The sequence below is a fragment of the Talpa occidentalis genome, unplaced genomic scaffold, assembly GCF_014898055.3.
Source record: "Talpa occidentalis isolate TD23 unplaced genomic scaffold, MPIMG_talOcc4v2.1 talOcc4.3, whole genome shotgun sequence".
NCBI classification, from domain to species: Eukaryota; Metazoa; Chordata; class Mammalia; order Eulipotyphla; family Talpidae; genus Talpa; species Talpa occidentalis.
Genome location: NW_023603184.1, coordinates 112,878,562 through 112,892,875, shown reverse-complemented (window position 1 = coordinate 112,892,875; position 14,314 = coordinate 112,878,562). Strand labels below are relative to the sequence as shown.

General features: G+C 36.0%; 1 protein-coding gene across 1 annotated transcript in view; it reads right to left on the bottom strand.

Moving 5' to 3' along the window:
• The window catches only part of FSIP2 (fibrous sheath interacting protein 2), a 66,930-nt gene that overhangs the window by 36,751 nt on the left and 15,865 nt on the right, over window positions 1–14,314 (bottom strand). The window contains 6 exon segments of the mRNA XM_054699911.1: window positions 6,607–6,643; window positions 8,141–8,198; window positions 9,530–9,590; window positions 10,581–10,687; window positions 12,163–12,202; window positions 12,948–13,057. Of these exon segments, the coding sequence (XP_054555886.1) occupies window positions 6,607–6,643; window positions 8,141–8,198; window positions 9,530–9,590; window positions 10,581–10,687; window positions 12,163–12,202; window positions 12,948–13,057 (413 nt within the window).

Sequence of the window (14,314 nt, the reverse complement as noted above, 5' to 3'; positions counted from 1 at the left end):
GTTGGACCAGTTTGCACTCCCACCAACAGTGTAGAAGAGTTCCTTTTTCTCCACAACCTCGCCAACATTTGTTGTTGCTAGTTTTTTTAATATGTGCCATTCTCACTGGTGTGAGATGGTATCTCATGGTAGTTTTGATTTGCATTTCCCTGATTACAAGTGATGTTGAACATTTTTCATATGTCTGTTGGCCATTTGCATTTCCTCTTCAGAGAAGTTTCTTTTTAGCTCTTCTGCCCATTTTTTGACTGGATTATTTTCTTTGTTGTTGTTGAGTCTCATCAGCTCTTTGCAGATTTTTGTGATCAGTCCTTTATCATTAGTGTTGGGTGCAAAAATGTTCTCCCAGTCGGTGGGGTTTCTCTTTGTTTTTGTTATTGTCTCTTTTGCTGTGCAGAAGCTCTTTAATTTGATGTAGTCCCAGCTGTTTATCTTTGCCTTCACTATCACTGCTTTGGGTGATGTGTCTGTAAAGATGTCTTTGATGTGAATATCACGTAGTGTTTCGCCTATATTTCCTTCAATGTATTTATGGTTTCAGATCTTATGTCTAGTTCTTTAATCCATTTTGAGTTGATTTTTGTGTATGGTGTGAGGTAGTGGTCAAGCTTCATTCTTTTGCATGTAGCGACCCAGTTTTCCCAGCACCATTTATTGAACAAACTTTCTTTGCTCCAATGCATAGTCTTTGCTCCTTTGTCAAAGATTAGTTGACCATAAATCTGTGGGTTTATTTCTGGATTTTCTATTCAATTCCATTGGTCTGTATGTCTGTTCTTGTTCCAATACCATGCAGTTTTGATGATTATGGCTTTGTAGTATAGTTTGAAGTCTGGGAGGGTGATGCCTACATTTCCTTCTTTTTTTTTCAGGAGAGCTTTGGCTATTCGGGTTTTTTTGTGATTCCATATGAATTTCATCAATAATTGTTCTATTTCTTTGAAGAATGACATTGAAATTTTAATTGGAATAGCATTGAATCTGTAGATTGCTTTTGGTAGGAAGGCCATTTTAATAATGTTTATTCTTCCAATCCATGAGCAGGGGATGTCTTTCCATTTCTTTGTGTCTTCTTCTATTTCTTTTAACAGTGTTTTATAGTTTTCTTTGTATAGGTCCTTTACCTCTTTTGTTAGATTTATTCCCAAATATTTGATTTTTTTTGTTTTGATAGTAAAAGGGATGGTTTTTTGATTTCTGCTTCTTCAGATTTATTGTTTGTGTATAGGAAGGCTACTGACTTTTGCGTGTTGATTTTGTATCCTGCCACTTTACTGAACTGATTGATGAGTTGAATTAGTTTTTCTGTGGAGTTTTTGGGGTTCTCTGTGTATATTATCATGTCATCTGCAAATAGTGATAGTTTGACTTCTTCTTTTCCTATTTGGATTCCTTGTATGTCTTTCTCTTGTCTTATTGCTCTGGCTAGGACTTCCAGTATTATATTGAAAAGCAGTGGTGAGAGTGGATATCCTTGTCTTGTTCCAGATCTTAATGGAATTGCTTTCAGCTTTTCACCATTGAGAATGATACTGGCTGTTGGCTTGTCATACATGGCCTTTATGATGTTGAGGTATGTTCCTTGTATCCCAAGAATTTCAAGGGCTTTTATCATGAATGGGTGTTGCACTTTGTCGAAAGCTTTCTCAGCATCTATTGATATTATCATATGGTTTTTATATTTCTTTTTGTTGATGTGTTGGATAACGTTGATTGATTTTCGGATGTCAAACCATCCTTGTGTCCCTGGAATGAATCCTACTTGGTCGTGGTGAATTATCTTATGGATACATTGTTGGATTCTGATAGCTAAAATTTTATTGAGGATTTTTGCATCAGTGTTCATTAGGGAGATTGGCCTGTAGTTTTCCTTTTTTGTGTTGTCCTTGTTCGGTTTTGGTATTAGTGTAATGTTGGCTTCATAGAATATGTTTGGTATTGTCCCTTCCTTCTCAATTTTTTGGAAGAGTTTGTGAAGAATAGGCACTAATTCGTCTCTGAATGTTTGGTAGAATTCATTTGTAAATCCATCAGGTCCTGTGCTTTTGTTTTTGGGGAGGTTTTTGATTACCATTTAAATTTTGCTGCTTGTAATTGCTCTGTTTAGGTGTTCTATTTCTTCTTTATCTAGCTTTGGGTGATTGCAGAGTTGTAGGAATTTGTCCATCTCCTCTAGATTGTTGAACTTGTTTCCATATAACTGTTCATAGTAGTTACTGATTATTCTTTTGATTTCTGCTGTGTCCGTTGTGATTTTCCTCTTTCATTTATGATCCTGTTTCTTTGTGCTTTCTCCCTTTTTCCTTTGTGAGCCTGGCTAGGGGTTTGTCTATTTTATTGATTTTTTCAAAGAACCAGCTCTTGGTTTCATTGATCTTTTGGATTGTTTTTTTAGTTTCAATTTCATTTATTTCTGCTTGGTTTTTATTATTTCTTTCTTCTACTGGTTTTGGGTTTTTTTGTTGTTCTTTTTCTGGATATCTAAGCTTCGAGATTAGGTTGTTTCTTTGAGTTCTTTCTTGTTTTTGATGTGAGCTTCTATTGCAATATATTTTCCTCTTATTACTGCTTTTGCTGCATCCCATACATTTAGGATATTGGTGTCCTCCTTGTCATTCAATTCAAAGAATTTTTTAATTTCTTCTTTGATCTCCTTGTTAGTCCAGTGGTCTTCCAGTAGTGTGGTTTTTAATCTCCATGAGGTAGGATAGTTCCTAACCTTCTTTTTATGGTTTATTTCTAGTTTGATGCCTTCATGGTCAGAAAAGATGGCTGGTATGATTTCAAACTTGGTGTATCTGTTGATGTTTGTCTTGTGCCCCAGTATGTGATCGATCCTGGAGAATGATCCGTGTGCACTTGAGAAAAATGTGTAGTCCGTTTTTTGGGGGTTTAGTGTTCTATAGATGTCTGTTAAGCCCAAATGCTCTAGGTCCTTATTTAGAGCTTTAGTTTCTTTACTTATTTTTTGTCTTGTTGATCTATCCATTGTTGATAGTGGTGTGTTGAAGTCTCCCACTACGTATGTGTTTTCTCTGATGTCTGTTTTCAGAGATGACAATAGTTGTCTGATATATTTTGGTGCTCCTTCGTTTGGTGAATATATGTTAATGAGTGTTATTTCTTCTTGAAGTATTGTCCCCTTGATCATAATGTAGTGACCATTGGGGTCTTTTTATCTTTTTGAGTTTGAAATCTGTTTTATCTGATATAAGTATAGCTGTTCCTGCTTTCTTTTTTGGTCCATTTGCTTGTAGGATTGTTTTCCATCCTTTAGCTTTGACCCTTTTTTATCTTTTGTAGCTAAATGTGTTTCCTGGAGACAGCAAAAGGTTGGGTTTTGTTTCTTAATCCAGGCTGCAACTCTGTGTCTTTTTATTGAAGAGTTTAGTCCATTTACATTTAGAGTTAATATTGATATGTTAGCATCTGTATTTGTCATTGTGTTTGTCTTTCCTTTGATTTTATTTATTTATTCTTTTAATAACTTTTTTTTTGCCTTCTTTCGTTGTTATTCGCCCCTCTGTGGTTCTGGCTTTAGGATTCCTTGTAGTATTTTTTGGAGTGGGGGTTTATTTGTAATGAAATTCCAGAGTTTCTGTTTGTCTGGGAAGGTCCTTATTCTTTCTTCATAGAGGAAGGAGAGCTTTGTGGGATAGAGTATTGTTGGTTGGCATCTGTTTTCTTGGAGTCTGTTGACTATGTCCCTCCACTCTCTCCTTGCCTGTAGTGTTTCTTCGGAGAAGTCTGATGTCAGCCTGATTGGCTTTCCTTTGAATGTTATCTGTTTCTTCCCTCTTATCAGCTTCATTATTTTTTCCTTGTCCTGGATTCTTGGGAGCTTTACTATTATGTGTCTTGCTGTATTTTTCCTTTCGTCGTGGAAGTTTGGTGTTCTTCTTGCTTCTTGTATATCAATTTTTAGCTCCTTCTTCGCATTTGGGAAGTTCTCTTCAATTATCTCCTGGAATATTTTCTCTGTTCCTACATCTCTCTCCTCTCCTTCTGGAATTCCTATAACTCTTATATTTCCTTTCCTCATGGAGTCAGATAGTTCCGAAGTCTTTCTTCATTCTTTTTCCTTCATACTTCTCTTTCCTTTTCTGTTTTGGTTCTTTTTATTTCTGTGTCTTCAAGAGTACTTATTCATTCTTCCATTTCATCTATTCTGCTTTCATTGCTTTTCCCAGAGTTCTTTAGTTCCTCCATTAATTCTTTGATCTCCTGCGTTTCTTTTACTTCCCTCTTTAGGGACTCAATTTCATTCTTCTGACCATTGTTTTCCCTCTTTAGGGACTCAATTTCCTTCTTCTGATCACTGTTTTCCTTTATGATATCTGTCATTTTTTTAATCATGGCAATTTTAAATTCTCTTTCTGGAAGGCTCAGAAGTTCTTCCAAGTTACTGTCGTTGCAATCTGGGGGTGGTTTTCTTTTTGTCGTGTGCTTCTTTCCTGAGGAGTTGTTAGGTTGCGTGTGGTTCTTCTACTCCCTACTGTCTGTTTTCTAATTTGTCGTATGCATTGGGACACTGTGTTGCTCGGACTGGCCGGCATCTTGGGTGAACTTCTCCGCTCCCCTCTGGCTCCTCCAGGAGCCATCTCTGGCTTCTGAGGGAGCTTTCTGCTGGTTTCAGGCGGTCTTTACTGAAGAAATGTCCCTGTTCTAAAATGGTGAAGCAGGATGCAGTCCCTGCGCATCCTGTCTCAGGCACTCTCTTCTGCGTGCCCAGTCTGCCCCGGATGTGGGTGCCTGCTCCCTCTGTGGGCTCAGACTGCTGGTCGGAAGGGGCCTGGCGTGGGCTAACTTCCCAGCTGGCCACTGGGTCCTCCGGAAGCCTTCTGCTCTTTTCAAGAAGTCTTTTCTTAAGAAATTTCCCTGTTTTATGGGGAGTTAGTGACTTTTTTTTTCTGGTCGCTAAGTGGCGCCAGAGATCTCTCCTATTGTCCTTGGTGGGCTGTTTTTTGACCCCCCCCCCCGGTGGGACAGGGATCAGAGCGGGAATGGTAGGGTAAACCTCAACGGCTTTGGGGTGCTGTGTCTGCCTTGTGCCCCACCGTCGTGGAGAACCCACACCCCGAATTTCGTGCCCCGGGTCTCAGTTCCAAAGCCCTCAGGTCCAGGACACGGGCTGTAGCCCAGTTCAGTGGCGCGGGAATGGCGCCTTTTGCACCCTGCTCCCGTGCCTGGGCGCCTGGTTCCTGGTTACTCAGTGAGGGACTTTCACCTCAGTGAGGGCCTCTGCGCATCTCCCAGCAAGCCTAGGTCGCAGGCGCGGGGACCTGGGCAGCTGCGATCCCGATCCGCGTTTGCTTTTCAAGCGCACCAAGCGCACCAGTTTTCGGCGCAAGCTTACTGGTCGGCCTGGGGCTGTGTGCGGGTCTCCTCCGGTGGTCTTTGTTGTTCTCTAATGGTGCCCGGAGCTGTTAGCTCACCGCAGTGGCGAATCCTGCAGGGTTCTCCACAGCTCCTGTTCACAGGGTGTGGCGGTTGAAATAGTTCCTTTCCACTCACAGTCCTGCTTGATGCGTAGTTTGTTCTTGTTGATCGTTTTAGTTTGTTTTTTAACTCCTCTCTGCTGGTCGGAGAGTGCCGACTTTGTGGGTGGGGGAGGGGAGCAGAGTTCTGCGCTTTCCTCCCTTCTAGTCCTCTTTTATGGCAACTTTCTTCTTCAGGTAGTTTGCTGGAGTCACCCGTTTATCTTCCGTGTCCCAGTTCTCACTGGGACCTGCCGTTTTTCCTCCCTATTAACTTTTTTTAATGGGAGATATTACTCGCAGCGTCTCCTCGCCGCCATGTTGCTCCGCCTTCTCCTGTTTATTTTGTTTATACATGCACTGGGTACAGTCAGAAGTGCGGGAGGGTGAGAGAATTCACCAGAGCCAGAGAGTGGAGCAGAGCAGGCAGAAGGACTGAAATACACTGCTGAGTGGAGCAGCAGGTGGCAGGAGAGGTCTGCGCGCCATGTGGGACCCTCCTCTGGTGGCCGGGGAGCAGCCAGGGATCGAACCGGTGCTGCAGAGGCTGCAGGCAGCTTCGCAACCCAGCACTCAACCGCTGAGCCACCAGGGAGGCCCGAAAAACGCATTTTGGATGATAACATATGTTGTGTAGTACTTGTCTAATCACATCCTAAATCAAACATTTTGAGAATAAAATCTAAATTTTAACAGAGAAATTGTTCTAAACCACTCAATACATATAAACTAATGTATTTAATACTGATTATTTTTCTTATTGCTAGAGATAATAGCAATAAGTGTGAAAGTTTCCAACAGTGACACTTGAAAACTATACTTAAATTTTTGTAAGTAAGTCCTATAATATAACCTACTTCTGGCAAATATAACCTACTTTTCATTATAATATTGAAATGAGAATTATTTCCTTGAATCAAACTTTTCTATTTGCTAAAAACTTTAAACCATTATAAAACAAGATAATTAACTAAAAGTAAACTTTAAGAAGACAAAGAGAAAAACTGACTAATACCATACCAATAGGTGATTATTTATTATTTAATTCACAGTTTTTTTTCTGTTATGACACATTAGAAAATACCATTGTAAAATATGTTATTTTATCAATGAATTTTATAATACATACTTTTTCCTGCAAGTGTCTTTGGGGGAGCTTCTGTTGTCTATAAAGTTAAGAAAGGTTGGCTATTTAGTTATTATTTATGGTAAAGAATTTATGCAAACCATCTAAAACTTTTAATCAATGAATCAGTTTCTTCTCTATATATTAGTGTTTTCCTTCAGAAATTCAACAGGAAGAATAACCTTTATTTTTGTTTATCCCTTCCTCTGCACCTCCTTTCCTTTGACACTAGCTTCTGTATTCAGGAATATGATTATTCATATTATAGAATTATAGTCAAATTGTAGAATTATAGCTTCTGCATAAAAGTTATATCTATTGGAAAATTCAACTTCTTAATCCACCTTTTTTTATTTTACATATATTTTACATCATTCTTTTTGTACAATGTTTGCTTTCTCCTTTCAGATGTAGTCCCTGTAAAATTCCCACCACCAGTTCACCATGCACCATCACCATTGTCTCTTGTGCTCTTTCCTCCCCTGTCCATTCAAAAGTAATTTTGAAGGAGAGGTAAGGAAGTCCCAGGTCATGCAGGGAGTAAGTAATCATAGCTGAGCTAAGCTAAATATAGTTGAAAGAGTAACCAAACAATTTGCTATGAAAGATTCAAGTGATTCTGTAGTTTTATAATTTGGGGTGAGGGGGGAATAAAGAGGCATAAATCTGTGACAGTGCTATGTGGTCTATGAGTCTTCAGTAAATCAGAAAACTGATACCTGCCAGTCCTAAAGTCAAGATCCTTCTTCCAATGAAACTTGATTTGAATATGTTAATGCCACATTAAACTCAGTTTTATCCAACTATTTTATGCAATAATTTTCCTAGGAATTGGGTTTCTTTTTTAAAAGTCTACAAACCTTAATTTGCAACTATGTATTTTCAGAAGGTGATAAGATGGGTCCAAAATTAGAACTTTTCTTCTTTCTCTCAAGTTAAGAAGAGAATACATAAATACCAATAGAGTAGGTGCCCACCAAGTTTTGAGGAATGAAAAGCCTTCAAGCTGTCAAAATTTCTTCTCCAAAGACCTGAAATTTCTGTAATTAGGTGTTTTTATTTTGGATTTCATTGTAGATATCCTTCAGAAGTGGAATAACTGATTAAGTCATTAATACAGTAAACTGTCATCCTTAGGAAGCCAATAATCTCAAAAGGTCTGAGGAGTAGGTAATGTTTCAAAGGGGAAAAAAAAGGTAAAAAAGCAAAGAGGCAAATTCAAATCATGGAAAACTACCTGAAGAGGAGAGGTCATGTAGGACATACTTGAAACTGGCATAAACTCTCTAAATTCTAAGCAAGTATAAAACCCAGTGGGAATAAAGAAATAGAAGTAGAAGAGGAAGAAAACGATTTACTTTGTCTACATTACAGTTCAATCTTAACACTAAGAAGTTTGCAAAAGGCCAAATTTTCATTAATGCAAGCAGAACTACAAGATGAAGAGAATTTCATGTAATAATGTGCTTGAAATAACATGAATGCAATTGCTAAAATATTAATTTGTAATTACATATTAATTTTCTTAGCTACTTACGCATTCGAGAAAGCACAAGTAGGGAAAATATCCTGGGCTGTAGTATGAGCCTGAGATTCTGTATCAGAGGAAGAAAATTATAATTAGTTTGTTCTTCCTGAACAACTTGTAAAACTATCAGCCATATCTTACAGTAGATGTTCTCTGCTGTCTCTCCACAATGAGGTCCAAAATCTTTAGCAAGACCTAAAATGTAGTATACCACCTGCTGTTCTTATCTTGCTCTCTCAGTGTCTTGGGCTAATCTTCCATATGTATTATATGGTCCAGAGACAAAGAATAATTTATGATTTCCCTAAATATATCATGTTTTCCATGCCCATGTGCCCTTGATTTTACTATTTCCTTTGTCTGGAGTAACCTGTCCTCTCTCTGTTCTCATTTTTTAGGTCTCATTCACTTTGTATTAACTCCTCTAGAAAGCCTTCCTTAAAACTTGTCTAAATAAATAAATACTCATCTTCAGTTCTCCTAAAACATACCGTGTTTCTCTGTAAACTCATTATTATATATCATAATTAAATATATACTCTTCTGTTACACTGTGATATAAATTAACTACTATATCCTTAACATTCATAAAGAGTAAATATTTGTTGAATATATCATTATTATATTTCCTCTACTTACTGATTTGTTATTAATCTCTTCCTAATCAAATATCTTCTAACTTGCTTTGCATGTAATCTAGCAAGATTTCATCACTGGGTTTTAGTATATACTCTAGATACAAATATATTTATGAAGATATACCAGAATGGTATATATCAATTATGAAAATATACAAGTGAATAAATCTATTGGAGAAAAAAGAATAACTTGGTTAAGGAAAGTAATGTTAATAATAAAGTCAGTTTAAAGTCAAGTTTAAATGTTAAGTTTTGTTTCTCTCTATAAACCAAAAGGTACCAATAATGTGTATTAAGTCTTATTTATACAAAATATTTATAAACATGGTAGAAAATGGTAACTTAGAAAAAGAATTAAGCATAAAACCAGCCAGGGAAATAGAATGGTTAACATTCAATATTCAATGTTAACATTCAATGTAACAGACTATTTCACTTTAAAAGTATTGATTTTCACAAAATTAAACTAGAAAAATCCTTCATACACTTAATGTCTCAAGCATGGCCCTTAGGTACATGAAGGCACTGTTTAATCCATCCTCCCTACCAATGTCTACTTTCTGCATTGCATTTATCATATTAAGTTGTGATTACCAATGTGATTATCTCTTCACTCCCCTACAACAGCCCTGGATAAGAACCATGTGTTTTTTAATTTAATATTTAGCACCATACCTGGCATGAAGCAGGACCATAATAAATATTAGTGAAAGAATGGATGGATTGCATGATTTACTCAATAGCTGTTACTGATGCTTACTTGTTTCACCGATGTAGCTTGATTTCTTATTTGGCTTTTCATTCCAGTCGCCATTTCTCTCCTACATAATTTAAGCAACAACAACAAAGACGATTTTTTCCCAAGATTTTAATGTCAACTTTTATTTATATATTTGAAAATACAGAAATAGAAGATTTTGAAAATTCTCTTAAATGTCAATTTTTTATGAAATGCACCCATTCTACAGTGTTTATATTACATGTATTATTTATAAAATTCAAAAGCTGATAGTTATATAAAAGGAGGTCCATAAGACCATCTAAATATTTGGTGTTTTGCAGAGTTTTGTGGGACTCAGCATATGGTTAAACTCACATCCAAAATTTGTTATAGTAAAAGGATATACTATAGGATAAGTAATAAGAAGAGATACACACTGACTCTGGGAAAAATCCATGCACAAAATCCTATGCCTCCCCTTCCTATAAAAGGGCACACTGGAGGATATTCTTTTCTCTGGCATTAAAAAAAAATGCAGTACCCTATGTACAATGTTTCTCCCTAGAAAAGTCCATTAAATACTCAACCCTCAAGGATTTTACTGATGGCTGGTCATGAAAATATCCTTTGCTTTAGTGCATACCAAAACTCCAATCTCCTCAAAGGAAATTAGATGTTCAGCAAAAAATTACATTGTTTGCAGAGTCTAGCCATACTGGAAGACACACCCTGAATCTTTGCTGGTGACTTTTCAACATTACTTGTAAAAAGGGCATGAGGAAAGATTGGTTGTCTATCTCTGAACAATCCATCAGTATTAGTCAAAGTAAAGTGAATTTGATTCTTCTGCTGAAGGTTGAGGTACACTGGGAAAAACTATGTTATAGTCTATGTTTAAGAAGACTATTCATACCTAGGGCTATGACTCTATTGAAATATGATCAATTTTAGAGAATAAAACTATTCTGTATGATCACTTCATAAATGAAATTGTTTCATGCCAATGATGGTCATAAGATTATACCTCATTTATTCCACTTGCAAAAGAATGGGCAAAGCAAATAAATGGGACAAAAGAAATATCATATACCTCATGTTTTGGAGGCTCCAAATAAGATTGTGAAGGTTTGTTAAACTTTCTTGTGGCTGAAATATGAGCTGACATAGCAAAATTTTGTGCTGAGACTTCTGTAATGCCTACAGAAATAAGAAATACCATTAAATAAAAGATACTATTGCTGGAACAATGGTGATTGTTAATGCATAGAATTAATCTATTATTCTTCCTGTTGAACTGCCACAATCACTGATTTACAGCAATCCGTAATTTATTTAAGGTATTATATCCAAGAAAATAAGATATTTTATTGATGTTCACTATCTACAAATTTCCAGTGGCTCACCATTGCTTTATAAAACAACTCTTAAAGCCTTAATCTGTGATCTGATCTTAATTTATGTAATATTATGCCTGCTTAATCCCTGTGACTAAACAGAACCCAATGCCAGAATTCACTATTTGCATTTCATTTACTATTCAGTGTAGGGCTTCCCCGGTGGCACTGTGGGTTAAGCGCAGTGCTGTGAAGCTGTCCACAGCTTCTGCAGTGTGGGTTCGATTCCCTGCCAGCCAGAGAGATACCCACACGGCATGGCAGACCTCTCCTGCCTTTCCTGTCTCGCCTGCTATTCCTCTCAGCAGTGTTTTTTGGTCCTTCTGCTTGTTTTGCTTCCCGCTTTGTCTCTGGTGAATTCTCTCACCCTCCCATGCCTCTGGCCCATACCCCAATGCTTGTATAAATAAACAAATCTTAAAAAAAAAATAGTGGAATACTACTCACAACTTAAATAAAGGAATAGCCAAAATTGTGTTTTAGGACAATTGCTATTAGGTGTGGTGTTAGGTATGAAGGATTAAGAGGAGTAAGAAGAGAGCCTTCCCTGGTGGCACAGCAGTTGAGCACTGGGCTGCGAAGCTGCCCGCATCCTCTGCAGCACCGGTTCGATCACCGGCCACTGGTGAGGATCAAAGAAGCAGTTCAGACAAAAAGAAGCAATTTGTGGGAGGTAAAATATAAGAAAGAGGAAGAAGTCAAAGATAACTCAGGTCTTATGCTTCAGTGAAAAAAGGAAAAACAGGATGATGATGAATTTGATTTTGTATTGAATTTGAAGTGGTCTCCATTTTCTGGCAATTTTCTGTGTATGTATGTAAGATATGAATAAGAATATTTTTAGCAATTTACAGCAGTCTATCAAGGTACAGCAAAACTTAACTATTGTATATTCCACTCAGAGAGGAGGTAGAAGAAAAGAAATATTTTGTGGGGAAGGATTACAGTGAATAGGGAAAACTTCCTGGTGACATAGAGTTTTCTGACATAGAGTCATTCTGTCCTGTCCTGAATGACCGTGTGTCAGGAACTTACTCTACCTTTCATTTACAAACAGGCATAGCAGGGACAGTAACTGTCCCAAACTTTGCATTTCAAAAGCCGTACTCATTAATCAATCATTCAAATAAATGGGCTAAGCATAACATCAATATTCATAAACAATTTTACAATATCCTTTATTTTTGAATTAAGTAAAACAAACAACTTGAAAAACTATGCTGAAACCATAATTATATAATTAAAAATGACAGTTATGAACATTTTTCCTTTTCTTACCTTTATCATCACTATCTTTTTTAGTATTCATTCCATCTCTCTTTTTCACACATTAAAGAAAAAAAATTCATTAGTAACTACACTTCTAAAGTATATTTTCAATCAACCAAATTAATAGTTTTCCACCCTTTATCAAGTTTACTTGAAAATTGTCTTACGCACCAAACATATTTTCAACTTTCTAGGATACTTTAACAACTTTTTAATTTTTTAATTTTAACTAGTTCAAAAATGAGTTTAATATGTAGCAATGTACAAACTTGTTCATTTTACAGCAGTCCATATTTTGTTTAATGGCATGGTAATTTATTTAATATTGGTTCTGAAAAGTTTAGAGTCATTTAATTTGTTTCAGGGCAATATATTTCCAACCCTTTCCATTTTATATTAACAGTCTTCTCTGTTGGTCTTCCCCAATAGACAAAGAATCCTCAAGAAGAGCAACCATGTCTTATTCATATTTGTAATTGATGTAACCCAGTTTTCTTATTTTCCTTGTCTCCTGGATAACTACAGGGCTTGACTAACAGTAAATATCAATAAATATTTGCTATTATTATGTTTACAATTGTTAAATGTGTTTGGCTTAGAGTCTGCTAAATTGCCTAATAAGTATAGGACAAAGGTAACTCAACATTTTTAGATAAAGGGGTCAGCTCTCATGAGACCTCCTAATATCCTTAACCAATTAGTATCATGCTAGTGAAGGAACTTGTTCTTAGAAGTGAAAGTTAACTAGATACATTAAGAAACACCATACAAAAGTTTGAGATATAATTTTATACCTTTTGTTCAGTATCATTATCTTGTACATTTGAGTGGCAAGCAACTGAATTTGTGTTCGCAATATTCTTTAAATTACTTCGAGAATGATGAATACCACTGACTGTAGATCCTAAAAGTAAATGAAAGACAAACACCATGTTTTTAAAAACAACTTAGAAATATAACTGGAATACAACAAGCTGTATTTTTTTAAAATTGGGTGTTTTTATAAATTTTTAAATGTCTCAATTATGAAACCATCACTGATGTTGAAAAATCATTTCCAAAACCCCTGAAAGTTTTCAAACCTTCTTGCTTTTGTAAACCATTTACCTCTCTACGTCGATCCATTGACAACAGTGCTCTGTATCTCTCACACAGTTTACTGTGAATTTTCTACATTTGTACATGGATAAAATAATATTGTATGTATTATTTGGCTTGGCTTATTTCACTCAATATTACATTGTTGTATATTTTAATACTTTGTTCATTTTTATTAGCTTTCACACACAAGTCTTTGTGGAGACATAATTTTTCATTTCTATTGGGCAAATCTATTGATAATTATCTAACAGTGGAATGACTAGGTTGTATGGAATATATATGTTTAACTTTGAAGAAACTGTTTTCCAAAGCAGTTCTATTTTTTCACACACAACTCAGCAATATGTCAGAGTTTGATTCTTTTACCTTCTTGTTAACACTAAGCAAGGACAAGAAACTAAATAATGAAGATCAAACTGAAAATCAAAGAAATAGAAAAACAAGAAATAAAATGAAGAGCTGACTCATTGGGTTCAATAAAAGTGATAAGCTAGATTGATTAAATAGATGACACCAATTTCCGACATCAGGAGAATTAAAAATATTAGCACCACAGGGTCTACAGATAACACTAATAATAATAATAGACATTATGAAAAAAATACATGACAGTAAACTTATAAACCAGTGTCAGATTTCTTAAAAAAACAAACTATAAATAACATATTTATGAATAGATATTAAGAATTTCATTAATTATTAAATAATTTGAATATATAGTTTGATACTGAAACAAGATAATAAACAGTTCATAGGGAATTCAAGGCTGTGAACACTACTTGGAGAGTCGCTGGCTACAAAACTTAGGGCAAATTGCACATAAGAATGTAAAGGTTGTGTGTCTGTGTGACAGTACAGGATACATACTCAGGGTTCGATGATAAAAGAGAAATTAGTTTGATTATGGTGAACGAGAAAGAGTTACTTCTAATAATACATACTGTCTTGTGATGTCACCACTGAACATTTTAAAATTCACAAAACATAGAATGGATTACAGTTGACACAGATTGGAGAGTAGATATAAAGACCACTCTCCCCCATCCAATGTATGATCAAT